Genomic DNA, 23,483 nt, shown 5'->3' with positions numbered 1-23,483 from the left:
AATGCCTCTGTGTCCTTATGTGTATTGGGATGCAATCATTATCCTGGCAGTGTACTGTTGAGAGACAACGCCGGTCTCAAAGTGGCTAACGCTTCGATCTGTGGATTAAACTGACATTCTTTCAATCAATACTAAAGCCTGAGTTCAGTGAGTTGACAATTAAGAGAAGCGGTTCAAATGACTGGATCGTACCACGCGGTGCCTGCATGGGCGCGAAAGTAGGCAGTCCAGCAGAAGCAGCCGGAACCGGAGGACTTGGCTTCAGAGTTTATTATGGCAGACGCAGAGAAATAATAGGCCTATTGCTGTCCCTTTGGATTGTGGAGATATTCCCCTGGAAATCGAAGTGACCTTACAGGTAGGGTATTGTGAGTGACTTATTTGGACAAGCCTTACGTGAGAATTCCTTGTTTTTTTAAGGTTGTAACGCCGAATGAAGTCTCTTCGGAACATCCATCTGCTTGACTTTGGTTTTTGAAAAACAAGTCTTGGTGTGCCATTACTTGCACTTATTGTGTTATTACCTTAATGAACTGGAATACTTTGGGGTGCTTGGCAGTCAGATGAGCGAACTGCGCTTTGTAACCAGTAGCCTACATGTCTAACAGTGGGCGCAACACTGTGCCTTCAGATTTTGCATATGGCTAGACTGACATAGTCTAAATGCTTGAGCATTAGTGTATAAAGGTATTCGTATTTTATGTGGCGTTAATCAAAGTTGAGAAATTCGCAATGGGAATGCGCATTTGCTTTCAATTCCCTGCAGCATTTTTAAAAGTGTCTTTTTTTCTTGGAGAAGCGCTTCACGACTGTAGCGCCACAATACATTTTACAATTACACTTTTCAGAGATATCCTAACTGTGTTAACCCATCATCAATTTAGGATAAATATCGGGTCCTTGACGTTTCACAACCATGCGCTGACGGGAACGCGCTGCGCGTCACCCTAGAGATGCTCAGCGTCTCCCGTGATCTTGATGCATACTGATCCAAAGGGTGGCAATAAATAGAACCCATTTTGCAGATGCACATTGGCCCTACAGAGATCTGGTAGTAGTGAAGCAAAAAGACGAAGTGGAGCGGAAGAGGGCCTCGGTTTAGTTGCTTTCCGCGCTCAGCCTAGCGGACCAAACTGGATGCGATGTGAGCCGATAGATGGCCCAGCAAAGACGCGTCTCTGCCTCTGACCGTTTCCTCCCTCGAAACAAGAACAGACGCCTTGCTACAGGATAAAACCGAGTCAGCCATGGCTGCCGATAGTGAGTATCCCTATCACTATTTTTTCAGTTCTACAGATGATGTGCACATTTCTTCAACACCCCACCCCCACCACCCACGGCCATTAGTTGCAGGGACCCTACGCAGTAAACCAAGATAAAACAGTGCGTCCCATCTTCTGTGCATGGCTTGCGCATACAGTGCCCGATAATGTCAGCCGTACTATCCCTAAAAAAGACTTGTGTTTCGATTAAAAAATAATCGAGAGTTGTTGTCAGCCACCATGGAGCAGATATACGTGGATGTGTTGACGTTTCATGTGAGCCATTCGCGGTGCGATGCTGTTCTGGTGTGTTTTTTTAACCACCTCTTCGCTTAGGCTATTCTTGGCGTCCATTATAAAAGCAATTTCCATCCGACGTCTTTAGCATCTCGCTTAGTTAGAAATAATAGAAATGAGGTATGTTCTTATAGTGTTAAACCAGAGTGTACATCAGGGCTTGTTACTCTGTAATGTATGGGCATCGCTAATGTCATCTCTCTTGGGTTGGACCCCAAAATTATCGTTTGTTTGCCATGCAGCAGCATCCGTGCACATGTTTTGATGCCCAGTACAACAAATGGGCCACTTTGTGTGTTGCCTCTTGTCTGGTCATCTGACGCATGCTTATTTTAGCATCTTGGAACTGCCATGGAAGTTATCAGTTGTGACACCAAGTCAGAAATACAATATAGTCTGTCGTCGGCAGTCTACCATAAATCGGTGCCTATGCTATACAGATCACAATCAGGGGCGCTGCCAGAAATGTTGGGACTCATGAAAGATTCAAAGTTTGGGTCCCCTTAAGGGCCCCTCTAGGTGCTTGGGCCACCTTAAGGGCCCCTATCAGTGCTTGGGCCCTTAGAATCGGTACCACTTTCCCCCCCCTAGCGGCCCCCGTGATCACAATCGGCCTACTTGTACAGTCAGCATTAGTGTCACTTCACCAGTATCAAATAGTTTTGCCAAATGACTGAATGTATTATTGGGTTTACGTTTTGGTCCTTGTGTAGCCTGCCTATCCACTGAAAAAAAATGATTTGACATCAGAAATGGATTCATGAATGGGCACATTGGACCCAGGCCCAGGTCATAAGGGGTCAGGCCAACAGCGGTGGACGTTCATATTTGGCATAGGGGCAATTGATTCCTTGATCCATTATTCCTATTGTGTAGTACCCTAGATGTATTTAACCATTTTATGGAAATTCCAGCTTTGCCAAACAAACAAAACGTGAAGTGTAGCATACTTAACGTGTGAAAACAGATGCTAGGCTATTTTAATTCCTTCAGCGACTTATTCCCTTTAGTGATTATTTGTCAAAAGGTTTTGTGTATCAGCATGCCGTGATGTTTTAAGCTACATCTTTAGATGCTCATAACGTGTTTTGTATTGGATGAATCGGCAGGGAATCAACAGTGAGCCAACAATGAGTGTCTGCCAGTCTTTCAAAAGAGTTTCAACCAGCTTTTAGAAAGAGTCTGTGACATTCCCCAGATAAGTTAGACTCACGCCCAGTGCTATGTGAACTGTGACTATGCAAGATCATTGCCTATTAGGAAGGCCACTTGTTATCCCTGACTAGTGCATACTCTCACTGGTAGGCCAATCAGGCCTAATGACAAGTATTAAAGTATTTAAAAACGCTGAATATTGTGAGATATCAACAAGAGCAGGAAGCTGTAGGCTGTACTGTAGGTTTACATTGCTGTGGCTGTATAAAGAGCCGTCAGTGTCCAGAGACATGGGCATATCTGTATAAGGCAGTCATGCAGAAGCACTTGGATAGGGCTTGTAGGCTGAGGGCTCCCGGTTAAAGTTCTGACACCATGAGGTGGGTGGGGGGCATGCGTGAATAACTCCTCCATCTTCCTCTACGAATAATTGGACATACTCCCTTGGATGCTTGTTGCGCTGCTGCCCCCTTACATGGGTGAGGCATACATGCATTTTCATGTTATGCTCTTTGTGCTGTTTCACAGTGAGACAGCAGATAAAGTGTGTGTGTGTGCATGCATACGTGCACATATGCTTATCTGTGTTAGCCAGAGGCTCCTGATGAAAGGTTAAATTGAGGTCATGATGATGGCATCAGGCGGCTAGCACATAGTGTCACATGTCACAATCATTTACATTCACCTCTGATGTCTGTGTTGTGACACATTTGGCAGCCTCTACTGGTCAGTGCAGTATGTGTGAAGACCATTGGGAGCTATACTCATGTGAAATTGTCTGTATAGATAGATTGCGAAGCAAACAAGTGAGTGGGGACAAGGCCTAGTTCCCATTGGGGGGCATTGGTCTATTTTATTTTTCAATACTAAGTGGGGCATTGGCAGGCTTATGATGAGGTCAAGGGTGCGTTTGGAGGGTTACTGTATATTGAGGTCAAGTGGGTGTTTGTTCAAAAAAAGGCTGAGAACCACTGTCTGTATGATGAAGAAATCTGCCTAGTTTGGACTACTCTGTAACCTGCAGATCGGATCCCTTTCCATTATTGTCTATCTTTTTTTTGCAACTATCCATTTGTGAGGTTGCACAGTGGCCTGCTGATGGCACCAACAGCTGAATGGCTAGAGAAAGTTTTATGGTTATGTGTCAGACTGTGTGATTGTGACATGGTGTCTGACAAAATAATTTGTGCAGGCTTCAGACACTGGTTCATTCATCTTGTGCCTTATACTGTATGATACCAGTAACACACACACAAACATCTCTCACATCAGACTGTAGTTGAGTTCATATGGCTGTATCACGTCGTCTTGGTGTGACACATTCCAGTCAGCTGTATTTCATATTGTTGAAATGGCTATAATAAACTCAAACCTTTAACTAGGGCTGGGCGATATGGAAAAAAAAATATTATCACGATATGCATTACTTTATATCACGATAACGATATATATCACGATATAGCACAATTACATACGTTTTCAGTTATTCTCTTGATTTGCTCTTTATTTTTTCATGTCGCAAGGCAACCTTTCTTTAAAATGGATCTTTTTATTCCTATTTTTACATTAACTTATAGTGTGTATTGTGACTACATGAAATGTAATTAAATAATATTCAATTGTATAAAGTTGATCAAATTACTATCACGATATGAACGATATAGGAGAAAGGTCACGATATACACTTTTATATCACGATAACGATATATATCGTCATATTGCCCAGCCCTACCTTTAACCTTAAGCTTCTCAATGTGGTCCGTGAAAGGCAGCCACGGTCTTATTGTAAGGGAGTTCATCTCGGGATTGGAAGGTTGCTAGTTTGAATCCCCTATTATCCATGGTTGAAGCCTTGAGCCTGGCACCTATCCTCCTATTGTATCAGAAACTACATAGAAAGGTACACTGTGCGAGATTTTTAGTTGTTTATTTCCAGAATGCATGTTACCCATTCACTAATGTTACCTTTTTCATGAATACTTACCACCACCATCAAATTCCAAGTAGTCATTATGACTGGAAAAATTGTAATTTTCATACATGAAAAGGGGGATCTTCTCCATGGTCCGCCATTTTGAATTTCCAGAAATAGCCATTTTAAGCTGCAAAAATGACTGTACTTGGGCCATACTAGAAAATATTAGTTCATTACTTAGTAAACTTTCATGAAAAGATCAAATTTAGCTATAGGCAACCCAGTTTCAATGAGCAGAATAGTTGCAGTACCTTTTTGGGCCATTTCCTGCACAGTGTACCTATACCCAGCACCCAGGCTGTAAATTAACTTTTTTCACTCACTAATGGGTCAAAGTGGCTAGTAAATTGGTCTTTTCTACCAACCAAACTGAAATTTCACCAGCATTTGGCCAGTTGGCTGGTGTTCATTTAGAGCCCTGCCAGTACCTACGTACAGTGACTGTAAGTTGTGTGGAATAAAAGCAGCAGCTAAGTGTTACATAATATAATGTAAAAGGGGTCATAAACGCAACATGAATGAGCTATTACATAACTAACTGTATTTCATGTTGTGTGGAAGAGCTGGTGGCGGTCTATTGTTCCATTAAGGATGTGGTTCCCCCAGTCTGCTTCCTGGCCTCTGATCATGCCGTTGTATATGTTGGCATGGGGTGCCAGCCTACCACCAAAGTTTCTTGTCAGAACTTAGAAAGGGATGGGCACACTCAACGTCTAGGATACGAGGCGACTTTGGGTGTGACTTATCAAATTAAAGAAAAAGAAACTGCACTGCCAAACTTGCCTGGTCAATAATACTAGACGACCTCACAAGTGAGATAGTCTGGAGGTTACCTATGCGATTTCTTGTAGGAAAGGTGTGGTTTATGATTTCCCTTGGCCGTTTATTGGGCGTTACCAATGTGTCGTTTGGCATATACATAGCCCATAGCCAATTGTGTCAGTTGTATCTTTTCAAACAAGCTGCAGTCATTGCCTTTCCAGCCCTCCCCGCTTTCTGATTGAAGCCCAAGATCTGGAACTCTGACTGAGGGATAGTATCCATGCTTTCTTTCAGACCTGAAAGATTGTGCAAAGCAGTACGGGTTACTGCTCCCAGGCTACTGTCACACCGCTGTTGGTTGTGTGTTGGCCTAAGCTGCACTGATCTTGCAGCCGACACAATGCATTGACTAGTGCAACTCTCTTCTGACTGGCCTTCCAGCTTGTGCAATAAAATCTTTTCAAATACTCTGGTACTTACTGAATGCAATAGGGCGCATGTCACTCCTCCGTTTGTCTACCTGTATTAGTTACTTATGCAGATGGCCAGTGCAACTCTCTTCTGACTGGCCTTCCAGCTTGTGCAACACAATCTTTGAAAATAGTCTGGTACTTTTTAATGAATGCAAAAGAGCACATGTCACTCCTCTTTTTGTCAACCTGCATTGGCTACTAGTGCTGAATTAAACACAAGGCCCTGATCCTTGCCTACAAAGCTGCATCAGGTTCTGCTCTTGTTTATCTGATGGATATGCCATTATGTTCCCTCCAGGACGTTGCGTTCCTCCAGTGTCAATCGTCTAGCTTTGTCTCCCACTCACAAAAGGCGACTCCAGTCCACATGGTTTTCTGTCTTTGTTTCTCAATTCTGGAATAAGCTACCTACTGCTTCAAGAGTAGGGTCATCTCAAATTTCAAGAAGCTTGTGGGGATTTCCCTGCAGAACAAATTTAACTCAACTCCTCCGTAAATCTGTTTAACCCTTTGCACTTACTTTCTTCTGCCTGTATACTCTGTAAAAGGTACATTCCAGATCAAACCCAAACTAGTAGATCACACTTCTCATACCTGCAAATTGCAGCTTCCGTTCCTGGCACTTGAAGTGGGAGTTCTACAACCATAGCAAGTGCCGTGGTTTAACTGACTTACATTTATGTTGACGCAATATCATACCTCGCTCTATCTACTACCAAGATTCGAAAATGGGAAAAGTGTTCAAATTGTCCAGGTGTCTCAAAAAGAAGTCACGATGCATAGTCCAAGGGAGAAATCGGGGGTCAGGTAACAATTGAAGAGCTGGGAATCCACAAGTTGCCCACACCCCTCTTAACACACACACACACACACACACACACACACACACACACACACACACACACACACACACACACACACACACACACACACACACACACACAAACACACACACAGCGGTACAAGAAGAACTTGTAAGTCACATTAGAAAAGAAAAGGGTCTACTAATGTCATGTCATGTAATGTAAAACCATGGCTTAGGCCACAACATGTCTACAGTGGACATGGTGGACAAGCTTGAGAGTGCAGTTTCTTATCAGAACTTGGCATTGTAGGCCTACACGTAGGCACCATGGACATGCCATCCCAGTAGACTAGTGCTAGTGCCAGCCTGACAATGCCATTGCTCACGGTGGAACAGTGTGCCTGTCGGCAAGGGTTCTTATCAGAACTTGGCACCGTACAGACAGTACGTACTGTACTGGTCTGACAGGCTGGCACCTTGGATGTGGAGGTCCAGTAGACGATACCAGTCTGGAGTTGGAGGGTTTTTTTGCCATTGTCTAAGGGTCTGGCAGAACGTTTTTGATGAGATGAAAGAGTTGTTTTTTGTGTGGTCTGATTATGGCCAGTGGCACCACCAAGGGGACATCGACTCATCAGCCACACCCATGTACCATAGTACACGTACACACACACACACACACACACACACACACACACACACACACACACACACACACACACACACACACACACACACACACACACACACACACACACACACACACACACACACACAGAGAAAAGTATTAGTATTGGTGCAGTGTTTCAGACACAAAAACTTCATACTGCACAAAAAAGTATAACAAAACTACTGTACTGGATTGCATTATGCAGTATGCTGTGTTTTTGACATGCAACCCTGCAAAATAATGGCAGTACTGTGCATTGTTGTCATCACAGGAGAGAGAAGTGAGGTGTCAAAAGTAAAAGTAAAAGAAACTAAGTTTCCTTCCAACACAAGTAACTTATCAGAGTAACCAGTGGACCTGTGTACTTGTCTTACGATCAGCTAACTCTGCACTGCTTGGATCAAGTTTGTGGTGGTTCATTGTGAGGTTTTCAGTAATAACACAGTCTATCTTTCTCATTAGGTACAATGGAGTAAATGGTGTAACAGCTATGTAATGCCATGTGCTAGTGGTGTAATTACAACACAAAAGTACTTTTACTTTTGACACCTCTGCCCTTCAGTTGGTGTTGAAGGATGTGTCTCCCACAGGATGGGAGGTCCCGTTCGGAGTCCCGACGGGAGAGGAAGTGCCCTCAGTAGACTGGCAGCACACAGACTTCCTGCATCCCGTTTCTTAAGAAGTCCTAATCAGTAGTGTAGATTACAGCACAGAGGAGCACGTAGTGGGAGCACAGCATTGGGCACGCTCCTCAAAAGAAGGCTGAGGCACCACTGTAAGCAGAGGACACATCAGAGGTGAGAGGCTTTTTATGGTACAGTAGGACAGCGAATGGGGAGACACTGGGAGAAACGGGGACATGTAGTGTACATTCATCCCTCAGGGCGAGGTCAGAGAAGAGATGGCACCATGACCTATGCTTTGATCTAAGCATGTGTCTGAGTGTCCGTGTATGTGAGTGAGTGAGTATGAGAGTGGTTGCGGTTTCATACATGTACCTACTGTACGTGCTACTGTACTGGGGTGCCTTTCTCGAAAGAGAAGTTGTTAGCCTGTTAGCAACTTGTGTAGTTGCCAATGGGAAAATGCATCGAAAACAACAAAGTAGCTAATGTAGTAAGCAACTTTGGTTTTGAGAAATGCACCCCTGTACTGTACATGTCGTTTCAGCTAGTTGTCATTGTCATTATTTCTAATGACATTATTTTTAGCTATGCAGGTTTGAAGCTACAGATGATGGTGAAAAGAGTTTCATATAGAAATCACTAGTTTGTGTCTGTGTGTGTGTCCATGTGTCCGTGTGTCAGTGTGTATCTGAGTTTGTGTGATAGATATTCTATGGTTCCTCCATACTTAAATATGTGCCTTCCAAATTATATTTGTTGTTAGTTGATCCAGTGCTTCTTGAGAGCATATTTATAATTACAGTATTACTCTTGATTTGACATCTGGATGGTGCTCCAGTCCAGAGGGCTATTCGCCCGGCATGGCAAGCCAGGCTATTACACAGGGATTAAAGTTTTCCGTCGCTACGACGGAATTCCGTCAACTGGATTTTCGTTTGGACGGATTTCCGTCCGTATAATTTATGTCAATTAATTTACAATTTTTACTTTCCAACTGAACTCAAATCGAGAGCACTCCTGGTCATGAGAAGGGGACGAGAGGTGTGTTTGGTGTAGGCCTACGGATGTATGTGATACAACATTCACTCATCAGTAGCCTAGTTTTGGGTCATCCCCTGTTCTTCCGTGTTCCAAAAAAAAGTACACGAGCGGTCAACAATTCTGTGGCAGCGCAACGCGAGAGATTAAAAAAATAAATAGCCAAAATTGTTGCTGATGGCAGAAAAGAAAATAATTGTAATACAATGTATAAAGTGCAGTGACGTTTCCATATCATTGCACCTGCCGTGCAGATATTTAGAAAAAAAAATGAATAGTTTACTTCGACTGCGTATGATGTCCTTTTCATGAAGGGTTTGCCTTTTAAGCATTGTGACTCTTACTAGCATTATTCATAGCCCCAATGGGACGACTATGGCAGCTAACTAGGATAGCCTACCATGCGTTTCATCCTCAAAGTTTAGCGCGTTTGACTGGCTGCGTGTAGAGCTAGTTGTCTTTTTGACAACGGATAATTCACAGTCTCATCTGTACTCATAGCAGATTAACTTTGTTGTTGCCGATATATATATTCAAGAAATAAGTTAAAAATGGGTTGCATTTGGGTCAAGGATAGGCTATCCCTGGCAGAGCCAATTTATGCCACGTCTTGTTCTGGGAAGCTGATGGGTGGACTCATGGTCGATAAATGCCGTTTCGACGTTTGTTTCACTTTCCAGGCTGGTTACTGTGTGACGCTATTTCTGCTAACTGGAATAGTGTGCAGCAGCAACAGTTGTGTGTGCGCTTGTTTTTGAGTGGCTCAACGTCTGTGCCCATCTTCTCGGACTATGCGTTTCGTGAGTTCAGTTAGCCTATTTGCGCACTGCGCACTCAGGACTGATGGGTGGGTGATTTGCCTCGATTCGAGTGGAAAGCTGCGCGACAAGCTTGGGAAAGTGTGTTACTTTTGTAAACGATAGACGTATGTCTGTGACTGTCGTGTCTGCTGCGTCCTGTCAGCTTGTAGAACACGTGCGCATAGGAAGAATCGGGGACGTTTTTTAAATCAATGGTAAGCGTGTGCTTGGCACCGCACATCGAGAAGCAAAAAAGTAGCCAGTAGTTTTCAAAACGGTAGAACACAGAGGTAGACATACCGCACCCTGTTTGTAAACGTCAACAAGTTATTTGTAACAGGATGAATACTGAAAAAGGCCGAAGGGTGAAAAACATACAAATAATTAAAGCTAGTTTTCTCCCTCTGATTGCTATGATCAGGGCTTTTTAAATGTCAGAAATACAACTGCAAGCAATGCGCACCAGTGCTTTCACCAGAACAGTGTTTGCCCATTCTAATGTGAAAGACAAAATATAGCCTACTACTACAACAAAAAAAACCCATAATGGGATCACTCACTGTATCAACACATTGCAATTCCAATTCTGTGAGATCAGCTACCATTTTGAAGCAGCATTCATTGTGAATCCATTCTGCATGATGTTGTGAACAATTCATAAACAATGGGTAGAAATAAGAGGAAATAACCAAAACATGCCCCAAATTTCAGTTCAATCTTTGCAGTCTGATATAGTATCCATTATCCCTCCATTCTCGGCCAGTTCTAGTCAATCTGGTGAGCGGCCTAGGCCTGCCCGCCCTCTTTCCTTTTTTTTTTATTTAGAAATTGGCATCTGTAAACATAGCATTGTAGGCCTAGGCTACATCTGATTGAGCACATCTGATCTAGTACCTACAGGTACACTCATACTGAGTCTATATAGGTCTACTGAGTGTATAATGAATATTCATTGTTCATGTGAAGTGTAAAGATTTATGTTGGTTGAAGTTCTGATTTTGTGGCACTTTTTGGTATTACTGGCGCCCTCAAGACATAGGCCTATTCTGCTCTAGGCGACTGCCCCGTCTGCCTATGCCGCTGGCTCTGGCACCATTCCTTGCATGTATGTTTCGTCATGAGGGCAGAGCCTGGCTACATTGGTTTTCGTAGGGTTACGGAGTGATACTCGATCGGGTGCCTAACCGGTAAAAAAGTTCAGTCAGATTACTTTTTTTTGCTTTAATCCCTGTATTACATGGAAATAATTCATATAGTGTAATAATCAAATTCAAACAGGCGAGTAAAACCTGCTATATGGATAGAGTGGTGTGATTGTGGACAGCTTTTGTCCTTTTGAATCATCTCTTATGGTCCTGGACCTGTGCCATATTTTATTTTATTTATTTTTTGCTGATAGGCAGGTTCGACTAGTTTACTTGGCTAGCTACAGAGGAATATCACACTCAACTCACTCTCTCTCCGTCACAGTTTTTTTAGGTAGGCTTACTTTGGCTCTTCCAGTAATATTTAGGGAAGTCATGAGCAAGCAGTCAGCGCAGGTTGTCAAATCCATTCCGGATACTGCTAGTGGGTGCAGGGCAGTGAATAACTAGTACTCTCCCTCATCCCACAGTGAAGTGTGAGCACCTCTCCTTTTTGCTGATAGGCAGGTTCGACTAGTTTACTTGGCTAGCTACAGAGGAATATCACACTCAACTCACTCTCTCTCCGTCACAGTTTTTTTAGGTAGGCTTACTTTGGCTCTTCCAGTAATATTTAGGGAAGTCATGAGCAAGCAGTCAGCGCAGGTTGCCAAATCCATTCCGGATACTGCTAGTGGGTGCAGGGCAGTGAATAACTAGTGCTCTCCCTCATCCCACAGTGAAGTGTGAGCACCTCCCCGCACTGCTACCCTGGGATGCCAGTTGTGTTGCACTCTCGTGCAATTGCAAGTGACAAATAAATGCTATTTAATTGTGTGGTCGTGTGCAGTGTGTCACAGTGACCGTGGTAGTTTCTCAGAGGGTCTTTCTATCCAGACATACATAAGATATAGCTTACCAACGCAGAATGGCCAGAAGAGGGCACTGTGTTTTAAGGTTTCGTCCACTGTCATGTGGTTACCATGGTTTCCCTTGACTGCTTTGTGATGTGTTTATTTGTGTTTGTATGTGAGTGCTTGTTTATGTACAGTATGGCAAGTTATACCAGATGATCAGATATGTACAGTATGGCTTACAGTAAGTAAGTAAGTTTACAGGCAATAAGACATTTTTGTAAGATTCAAGATGGTTGTTTACAGCCTGAGACATTCTAATGAGTTGGGCAGTCATGGGTAAGTGGTTAGGGAGTCAGACTTGTAGCGCAAAGGTTATCGGTTCGACCCCCGACCCGCCAGGTTGGTGGGGGGAGTAATTAACCAGTGCTCTCCCCCATCCTCCTCCATGACTGAGGAACCCAGAGCATGGTACTGTCCTGCCACACTGCTCCCTTGGGGCGCCATTGGGGGCTGCCCCCTTGCACGGGTGAGGCATAACTGCAATTTTGTTGTGTGCAGTGTGCACTTGTGTGCTGTGGAGTGCTGTGTCACAATGACAATGTGGGAGTTGGAGTTTCCCAACGGGCTTTCATTTTCACTTACAGGCTGAGACTTTCTAATGAGTTAGAGAGAGTGTTCTCTCCCTGTCCAGTAGAGGGCAGCATGTGCATGCATGAAAAAGGGAAACGTGTGAGGGAAGGAACATAGCACAGATAAAAACATGAGGAAAAAGTGTAGCGTTTTCTGACTTTACCAAAAACTTGTACATGATGTTATGGTGGCCTTTCTCTCTCTCTCTCTCTCTCTCTCTCTCTCTCTCTCTCTCTCTCTCTCTCTCTCTCTCTCTCTCTTTTCTTTTCATCAACCTTACAAGTTGTTTCTGACATTTTTCTTCACCTCCATTTCCTCACATATGCAGAACATGTCCTAAAATGTGCTGCACATGCACGGGTGTGAAACACATCTTGCCTTGGTCGCAGAAAGAGAGTGAAGAGAGTGAGTGGGTTGGCGAGGAAGAAAGAATAGCGAATAGCGAATCTGTTTCTAGGGCAACAGACTAAATGTAGCATGTGTGTAGCTTAGTGAAAAGAAACTTGTATGTTCGTATTTTCTTGTTTAATAAGGCTAATAATAAAGATGGCAAGTGCAGGTGATCCATTTATGAGTTTGTAATGTAAAATGATTGGAAATGGTCAATCAGACCCCCCTGAGATGTCAATGTGTGTGGGTGGGTATGGGTGTATGGGTGTGTGTATGTCGGTATATGATGGTATCTAGTTTAACCAAAAAAAGTGCTCCTAAACACTTCCACACGTCACAGGCACATATACAGGCATTTAGCTCAAGATACTTACCTCAAAAGACACTTAAATACAGTATGTCAGGTAGGGCTGCACAATTATGGAAAATATCATGATCACGATTATTTGGGTCAAAATCATAATCACGGTTATTGATTTTTGCTGGGTTTTTTTTCAATTATAACAAAATGAAATATAACCAAGAATGAATTATATACGGGATGAGCAAAATAAAATGAATTGTAATAATTTTGTAAAAGGCAGTAGCATGACACGTAGGTGAACAGATTTCTGGCCAGAAACACCAGCCTGTCAGTATGTTCTAGCTTCAAGGAGGCTCTCGAAGGTAGGTCACTATTACCACGATAAAATCCCGATTGAAATCCCGATTTCGATATCACGATTATATCACGATTTTCTATTAATTATGCAGCCCTAATGTCAGGTGCTTTCTGTGTAGTAGTGGCCATCACAGTGATGCATTGCCTCAATTGGCTCGTCCCTATTAACTGCTGACATTCAAAGAGCATGGATTAAATAGGTGCACCCCAGGGCATGGTGCACGAGCGTGTGTGTGTGTGTGTGTGCGCGCGCCTGTGCGCGTGTGTGTGTGTGCGTGTGTGTGTGTGTGTGTGTGTGTGTTTGAGAAAGAGAGAGAGCGAGAGAGACTAACTACTATATGCCTCAGTGTATTTGAATTCGTGGGCTGTATGGTTTCTGTGTAGCAGATTGGGTAGATCAGGGGAGGTCTGAGATGTGGATGCCCATTTCCGGTCCATCTGTCTTGACCTGGGACGAAGGGAGGTGTGTGTGTGTGTGTGTGTGTGTGTGTGTGTGTGTGTGTGTGTGTGTGTGTGTGTGTGTGTGTGTGTGTGTGTGTGTGTGTGTGTGTGTGTGTGACTTGGCACTTTCTCTGACAAGCACGTTGGCCATCTCTCTCTCTCTCTCTCTCACTCACACACACACACACACACACACACACACACACACACACACACACACACACACACACACACACACACACACACACACACACACACACACACACACACACACACAACCTTTCGTCCCAGGCAGGTCAGGACAGATGGACAGATGGCACAATTGTCAAATGAGAAATAAAATACAGAGAGAGAAAGAGAGAGAGAGAGAGAGAGAGAGAGAGAGAGAGAGAGAGAGAGAGAGAGAGAGAGGGAGAGAGAGAGAGAGAGAGAGAGAAGAATGGAGACTAGGTGTTGCGTGAACTGTGAACACATATAGAGAGAGCACATAGAGAGAAAGGACACGAATAACAATGAGAGTGAGAGAAGGGGAGCATGGGAGGGAGGGATGGAGAGAGAGAGAGAGAGAGAGAGAGAGAGACAGAAAGAAAGAGAGAGTTGGAGGTCAATGACAAAAATGAAAGACCGAAAAACTGGCAGTGAGATGGAGGCTGAAAGGACGTTTGACCTTGTTCTTGTGTCCAGCTCCAGTAAAGAAAGAAGCCTGACAAAGGAGTGTATAGCGAGCACTGTGCTCCACGCATGGAGGAGACTCACTCAGATACTCAAGGCTGGCCTTGAGTACTTCTGTTTGTCTACCACACACACACACACACACACACACACACACACACACACACACACACACACACACACACACACACACACACACACACACACACACACACACACACACACACACACATGCAGGGCTGGCCTTGAATACTTCTGTTTGTCTACCACACACACACACACACACACACACACACACACACACACACACACACACACACACACACACACAGACACACACACACACACACACACACACAGACACACACACACACACACACACACACACACACACACACACACACACACTCATTCACACACATGCAGGGATGGCCTAGGGGAGAAATAGGGCCCGGGCACTTTTGGATTAAAAGGGCCCCCTCATAATATAATTAGTGGCGCAGAACTGACTCACAGGTGGGCCCTGCCCCCTCACATTTCTGATAATTGGGGCCCACAAGGGTGCGGGGCCCACCGGGAAATGCCCGGTATGCCAGATGGCCAGGCCAGCCCTGCACATGTGCGCGTCAGCACGCACAGGCATGAACACTTCTTTTAGTCATACACAAGCATACACACATACATGCATACTTACACCTACGGATTACATTCAGTGTTCTTCAACCTCTCCTTCTCTGCATCTCCCTCTTTTGTGCTTTAGACTCTCTTTTTAATCTGTCTCTATTTGCTCTGCCCCCTCTGCGCTCTGCGATGATACATTTTTTGTTACGCTTCTCGTCCTTCCCTTATGGCCTGTTATTCCATCGAAGCCATTATTGCATAGGACTGTATTGTATCGTGCTATGTATGGAATGCTCTGTATGGAGTGGTGATACACCCATACAGCAGAAATACAAGTTATAGCCCAGGTACTTCCACAGCAGAGATCACAGCTTGTCTGGCCAATCTCATATACTAATCCATTTCTGGGTGGCGGGTTTAACGCGTCCATCAAATGTCTATGGGAGAAGCCGTGACAACCAATCACGCTGCTCATTCCGATACCATAATAATTAATATTAATAATATTAATAATTAATGATTTGTTAAATGGCGACATCGGTTAACACTCAGAAGATTCGGTAACACTTTATTTTAGGCATGTATTCGCAAATGTCTTGTTCATGCACAATAAGGGATTTATTACCAATTTAACCTTAGTAAGGACCTAGTAGGCCTTAGCATTTGCTTAGTACATGCCTTACAAGTTACTTATGCAGGCATTAACATTGTATGTATTAGTGCTAATAGATGTATCCCTAAAATAAAGTGTTACCGAAGATTCATATAACTTATAACGGTACACAAAAATCACGGTTCGATACGTACCTCGGTTTTTGGGGTCACGGTTCGGTATATTTTCAGTACAGTATATGGGAACAAATAGAAAACCATTTTCTTCCTCAGCACGTTGTTAATTTCACCAAAATGTTGTCAAAATACAAACGAAAAAAGAAAATACATTCAACCTGCTACTTTGGATCGGAGATTTCATCAGTGTAAGAAATAGTACTTTCTCCTCAAGGTTTCACAAAGACCAAGCCTCTACACCTGTTTTTTCTTGCATTCTCTCTCAGGGTTTTGCACAAGCCTCTGCATGTAGTAGCAGCATAATGTAAAAACATGAACAGAGTAGCCTTTTACTCAACCTTTTGGTACTCGGTACAGGTCTTTTCGGTACGATACGTCGGTTCGGTTCGATATCGTTACACCCCTAACTTGTCTGCTTGCTGACCATATGTATAGGCCTTAGTAAATAGCAATATTTAATATTTGATTCCAGTCAGAAAACTGTGATGCACCGAATCTCTCATAGACTGCCATTGAACTGTAGGGCCTAGTTTGAACAAAAAATGCCCGGATGTGCCAATGGAACGCTATGTCGAACACATGGATGTAGCAACAGTGACGGAATGCAGTTGATTGGAGCTCTCTCATTTGCACCATCATGCTAGAACCAATGACTTGTAGCCCCCCACGAACTCACTAACTCTTGGAACACTGAAAAAGCAGAGATAGCCTTATCCAGACCGACTCGGTTGTGAAACTGCTGTTTTGCAGTACACGTTGGCAAGAAATATGGGCGGTCCCAGGCTGCAAATATGAATTGACCCAGATGAAGGTGTAAGCCAAAGCATTGGTTGAATAAAATAATACAAAATAAAATAAAAAAGGCGACGACAATTGTTTTCGCAAAGTTAATCTATAGGTACATCGTATGCACCTCACACTGTGTGAATTTACTAGAAAGAAGAAAAAAATGTCTATACCAATACAGTGATCTAGTGTCTAGAGTTATATAAAAGACTATTCTTTTATTTATATTTATTGTATGGTTACGAGTATATTGTATACTGTTATTGTGATGAAATGTTTGTACACTTTCACTAAATCACTGCCCACTTTGTCTGTGTGTGTGACCCTGTACTGTGTGAATGTGTGTATATGTTTGTCTGCCTTGATGGTTCTGTTGTTGTTGTTGTTGTTGTTGTTGTTGTTGTTGTTGTTGTTGTTGTTGTTGTTGTTGTTGTTGTTGTGTCTGCTTACCTCTGTCTGCCCACCTGTGGTTATTAAATGTGTCTTGCCTGTCTGCATGTATATTTGGGATTATTTATGCATGTGCATGCATGTATACACTTGCTTTTTGTTTGTCTGCATGTGTGTATATATGTCTATTCCTGTATTTCTCTGCATGTTTCGCACTGTGCATGTTTGTTGTGCATGATAACTATTCATTTTGTTATTCGTGTGTGTGTGTGTGTGTGTGTGTGTGTGTGTGTGTGTGTGTGTGTGTGTGTGTGTGTGTGTGTACACTTGTGTGTCTGCATGTCTGCATCCCCTCTATGTGCTTCTGCACCATGTCTTGCCTGCCCTGCCCTGCCCTGCTCTGCCCTGCCCTGCCCTGCCCTGCCCTGCCCTGCCCTGCCCTGCGTGTGGCCCTGCGTCTTGCCTGTCTTGCCTGTGTCTTGCCTGTCCAGGCTGCGTGTTGGTGTGGTCTGATGCGTGTGTCTCTGTGTGTCCCCTCTCGGTGGCAGTCACGCCCGAGGCCATCGGTTTCCTGTCAGCGGTGGGCGTTTTCGTCATCCTGCTGGCCATCCTCTTCCTCTTCATCAACAAGAAGCTGTGCTTCGCCCGCGTGGGGGGGCTGCCCTGCCTGGAGCAGTACAGCAGCGGCGGACGCGGACGCAAGCGCAAGGAGCGCGGCGTGCACCAGGGCCTGGGTGAATACAAACACACACACACACACACACACACACACACACACACACACACACACACACACACACACACACACACACACACACACACACACACACACACATACTACAAGGAGTGCGGCGTGCACCAGGGCCTGGGTGAATAAGAAACACACACACACACACACACACACACACACACACACACACACACACACACACACACACACACACACACTACAGGAAGTGCAGTATGCATAATAAACACACATGCAAGCACATTAGGGACATACAGTATGTGACACAAACATAAATACACAAACACATAGTTGCAACCTGGTGTGTGGCCAGGCTGAAAGAATTCTTCAGATGCATGCACACACAGACATAGACACAGACACACTTACACACACACACACACACACACACACACACACACACACACACACACACACACACACACACACACACACACACACACACACACACACACACACACACACACACACACACACACACACACACAGGCTGCCTTCAAGAGATACACAGCTATTCATCAGTCAATATCTTACACATAATCAAGCACACAAACACATGCCCTTGGGGGTCAATACACACACACACACACACACACACACACACACACACACACACACACACACACACACACACACACACACACACACACACACAAAGAGACACAAGTGTTCCTTTCTTTTGCAAGTCAATATCACACATGAACACACCCCACAAAGAGCAGTAGAGGACTATGTGAAAAGAAAGCCAAAGCGCGCGCACACACACACACACACACACACACACACACACACACACACACACACACACACACACACACACACACACACACTCTTTCACTAGTCAATATCACACTTACACAGTATTGCGTACACACACACACACACACACACACACACACACACACACACACACACACACACACACACACACACACACACACACACACACACACACACACACACACACACAGACACACACACACACACAGAGTAGTATCTTTTGAGAACCTGTAGGCGCTTTCTTCATTGTAATTTGCACATGTACGCACACATTTTGTGTCTGTTGTAGACAAACGCAATGGACAGAACCCTTCTTAATTCACTATGATTTACAACACTGTTGACAAAGTTGAATGCGCTGTTTTGCCTTGCTTGTTCAAGATTAACAACGGTACGATATATCTGTCTGAGCCTTCGAACAACCTGTTGATATGATACACTATGAATGCTGCTTCTTGTCTCTGTCTGATGACATCATCGTCTTATGCGTTGTGCTCCTCTGCACTGCTTTGGGATTGTAGCAACCCAATGTAAGTAGGCTGCTGGATGTGAGTGCCCGGATATCCGCCCGAGTATTTGCATGCATTTGCATTCATTTCCGCCATCAGGAATGCTTTGCGGTACCACAGCTACCCTATGTGAGTCGCGCTGTGTCGCCTGACTGTCCCTTCTATAATATGATTGTAGCCTACCGTAACAACTCGGCCTCGGTCCCCGCGGCAAATATCCACCACACCACCACGGGTCCTCTGGTGTTGTGACCGTTTTAGGATCTTTTTTTCATATCCAATACTTGCACATTAAGAGTGACAATTCCATCATGGATGTTTAAACGATATGTGCGAATGCAGTCATGTTGAATTTAGGGTGGCCAAACCATGCCATGTCATGAAGAACGTGTATCACATTATTTAAACAGCTCGTGTAAACGGTTATCCTGAGTGCCCGTGTCTTTTTTCAGATCGGAGGCTTGATTAGCAAAGATATGGGAGAGAAATTAGTTGTGCGTGCGCACACGTCTGCACAATATCCACCGGACACGAAGTTACTGGCTCCAATATTTCAGCGTCCCGCTTGATTCTGTACTGACACTTTTAAGTTTACGTAGCACAATCAAATGAATAGGCTATGTCTAAATTATAGGCTCTAGTCTCCAATGTGCCTAGTTTCACGTGTTCTTGGCATCAATCTGCACAATAGGCCTATGCGGCATAACTTTTCGAGGGCTACATTTAGACCGGGTAAAGTATCGAGCATGGTCTGTCCCTTCAATAATATTAAGAGTGTCCCGTAACAACTCGGTCTCGGCCCCCGCCACAAGTATCCTCCACCACGAAGGTCCTCTGATGTTGTGACCGTTTTAGGATATTTTCATATAATACAGAAATAAGAGCGTGTGCGCGCGCCTCTGACTGTATCTAGACACGGAGGGAGAATGGCTCCAATATTTATATTCAGCGCCCAGTTTAATTCTGCACTGACACTTTTAAATGTTATGCCCAGATATTCTTTTAACTTGTTGGATATCCTGATATTATGTTTCACTAATGTAAGGAGTAAAACTCAGAAACTTCCCGGGTGCTAGCTACATTTAGACTGGGTAAACTCGTGACTTTAATGCCTTCCGAAGCGGGCTATTCCAGTGTCTATTTTAGACGGTAAGGGGATTGATACTCCCAACTGAGTTCGCTCCCGGACGTGCGGTCCCAGGTGTTTCTATCACTCCCGGACGTGCGGTCCCACCCGATTATATTTCACGTATTATCATATACTGCCACATACAAGCAATTTAGGGTTAGGTTTAGGGTTAGGTTTAGGGTTAGGGTTAGGGTTAGGGTTAGGTTTAGGGTTAGGGTTAAGGTTAGGGTTAGGGTTAAGGTTAGGGTTAGAAACAAAAAACTAACATCAACAAGATAACTGGCTCCGTCATATGGCGGTGGTACCGATAGTCTGGCTAGTGGGAGCGAGATGAAATGGGAGCGTCCTGAGATGGGAGCGTCAATCTGGGAATCTTTTAGACTATAGCCTTGTGCAAAACTTTTTATTTAACATTGCGAATGGGCAGGATGATTTGCTTAGACACGCACGTGCTTCAGAGCAGCTAGAACTGTGCAAGGTGACTGCTGCAGTTTTCAGCTCAGTCCTCCTGGATAATAAACACAATGCCGACGAGAAAGTAACGCCGTTATCTTTTGATGAATTCCCTATGGGTGCCCGGTTGAGACAGTTTAATTTTCACACCCAAATCAATTCGGTTTTAAGTTATAATTTCATTGTATACTTTTTTATTATAATTTTGATGTCACAGGGCCTATTCTTTGGATTGGGAGATCAAGGAACTTTCTGGTGTCGCCGAAACGGCGATGTGCGGTGGGCTCTTTACGCACGGCACCTATGTCCCTTCCATCTTCAGTCAGACTCAGATCGGACCGAAATCAAGTAGCTGAGGTTAAACTGTCGTAAATACACGACCGAACGCGAGTAGCTGAGGTAAAATAGACGTAAATACTCGGGCGGATATCCGGGCACTCACATCCGGCAGCCTACTTACATTGGGTTGCTACAGGGATCAGTCTCCTCCCCTCCAGCTGGTCTAGGCTTCCTCTCCACAGTTTCCTTTCCTGTTTACCAGTGGCCTAAAAGCCACCCTTCCAAAAGTGTAGATAGTATTACCGTAAATGTAATCACAGATTATTACAGTGCAATACACTCTCAACACGTTGTGAAATCATTGTTAAATTGTTTTACCTTGTAGTATAATCCTTTAAACCCCCACATAAAGCTAGTCACTTGGAAAGAGAAGGAGAGAGAGAGGGTAGAGAATGGGCAGGACTTCTTATGTAAACATGGGTCATACAGTCAACACACAGTCAGGTTTCTATGAGTGGCACTGTGTGTGTGTGTGTGTGTGTGTGTGTGTGTGTGTGTGTGTGTGTGTGTGTGTGTGTGTGTGTGTGTGTGTGTGTGTGTGTGTGTGTGAGAGAGAGAGAGAGAGAGAGAGAGAGAGAGAGATAGAGAGAGAGAGAGAGAGTGAGAGAGAGGGCGAGAGAGAGAGAGAGAGTGTGTGTGTGTGTTTGTGTGTGTATGTGAGTGTGTGTTGTGTTATTACATGTGTGTTTGCTGCCATGGTATTTCCAGGTTGAGCGAGTCCTTTAGCAAACACGAGGCTTTGTATGGCCCAGTGCTTTCACAGGTGGTGCTTAGTGTTCCCTGTGACAGGTTAGCCTACTGTACAGGGCTAGAGGATGTAGAGTAGGTCTCCATGAGGTCACGTCTTTCGTTCGATCTTTCGTTCGGGACTCTTGCTTTTGTCTATGGAGTACGACTAGGTTTTGAAGGTTGGTGAGGAGATTTTTGACATGTAAGTCACATTGTCTATCCTCCTCCTTCTGGTGCCGTTCCTCCTGCTCCTCTTTCTCCTGCTCCTTCTCCTTCTCCTCCACCACCACCTCCTCTTTCTTCTCCTCCTCCACCATCTCCTCCTCCTCCTCTTCTTCCACCTGCTGTTCCTCCTCCTGCTCCTGCCTTCTGCCTTCTGCTCTGAAGTGACATCACGTCATCATGACAGACTCCTGGGGACCCAGCTTCGAGGCGTTCCAGGCCCGCCTTGCCCAGATCTCGGAGGCCTTCCAGGCCACCTTCCTCAGCCTGGGCCGTCCAGCAGACGCCGACCCCCCTGCTGCTAACGCTAACGCTAATGGTGGTGCTTCAAGATCCGGATCACAACATGGGAGTGATAACGATGATGATGATGATGATGATGATGAAGATGCGGAGGAAGGAGAAGGAGGAGACCTTGACTCTGAAGGAGACCGGGACACGGAGGAGGCGAAAGTGGCCAAAGGAGGTGCACGTCAGGCGCTCCTGGCAGAGCTGGCACGCAGGGGCCTGGCTGGTGGAGGTGGAGGCGGTGGTGGTGGTGGAGGAGGAGAGGGTGCTGCTCCACCTGCCACCTCTCCTGACCAGCTGTCCATGATTGCGGAGGTGGAGGAGCTGGAGAGCCTCAGGAGCATGAGGAGCCTGGCCGCGTCCCACTGCTCAGAGGCACGCTCGGCTGGTAAGAACTGTGAACGAAATACATATGTAGTAGTGGTGGTGGTAAGGTTGGCCACACTTAGAAGCTGGTAAGAACTGAGAATGAAATACATAGTAATGGTAAGATTTGCCACACTCAGAAGCTGGTAAGAACTGTGAATGAATTAGTAGTGGTAAGATTTGCCACACTCAGAAGCTGGTAAGAACGTTTAATGAATAAGTAGTGGTAAAGTTTGGCCACATTAGAAGCTGGTAAGAACTGTGATTGAATTACTAGTGGTAAGATTTGACCACACTTAAAAGCTGGTAAGAACTGTGATTGAATTACATAGTAGTGGTGGTAAGATTGGGCACACACAGACGCTGGTAAGAACTGGGAATGAATTACATAGTAGTGGTGGTAAGGTTGGCCTTAGTCAGAAACTGGTAAGAACTACAGTATGAATGGCTTACATAGTAATGGTAAGATTGGCCACGCTCAGAACCTGGTAAGAACTGTGAATGTATTACATACTGTAGTAGTGGTAAGATTGGCCACACTCAGAACCTGGTAAGAACTGTGAATGAATTACATAGTAGTGGTGCGATTGGGCCTTTTTGTCTTTATTATGACAGGACAGTGTGAGAGTAGTCAGGAAATGACTGGGAGAGAGAGAGATGGGGCAGGGTCGAGAAATGACCCCGGCCGGACTCGAA

At 44.6% G+C, this 23,483-nt stretch overlaps 1 protein-coding gene across 1 annotated transcript in view; it reads left to right on the top strand.

Moving 5' to 3' along the window:
• Positions 1 to 892: 892 nt before the first annotated feature.
• The window catches only part of syt16 (synaptotagmin XVI), a 47,223-nt gene continuing 24,632 nt past the window's right edge, over positions 893 to 23,483 (top strand). The window contains exons 1-2 of the mRNA XM_063184177.1: positions 893 to 1,260; positions 17,716 to 17,958. Of these exons, the coding sequence (XP_063040247.1) occupies positions 1,248 to 1,260; positions 17,716 to 17,958 (256 nt within the window). The 5' untranslated portion in view covers positions 893 to 1,247. The remainder of the gene's footprint in view (positions 1,261 to 17,715; positions 17,959 to 23,483) is intronic.

Source organism: Engraulis encrasicolus, chromosome 19 (assembly GCF_034702125.1).
Source record: "Engraulis encrasicolus isolate BLACKSEA-1 chromosome 19, IST_EnEncr_1.0, whole genome shotgun sequence".
In the NCBI taxonomy this organism is placed as follows: domain Eukaryota; kingdom Metazoa; phylum Chordata; class Actinopteri; order Clupeiformes; family Engraulidae; genus Engraulis; species Engraulis encrasicolus.
This window is presented reverse-complemented; position numbering and strand designations above follow the sequence as displayed.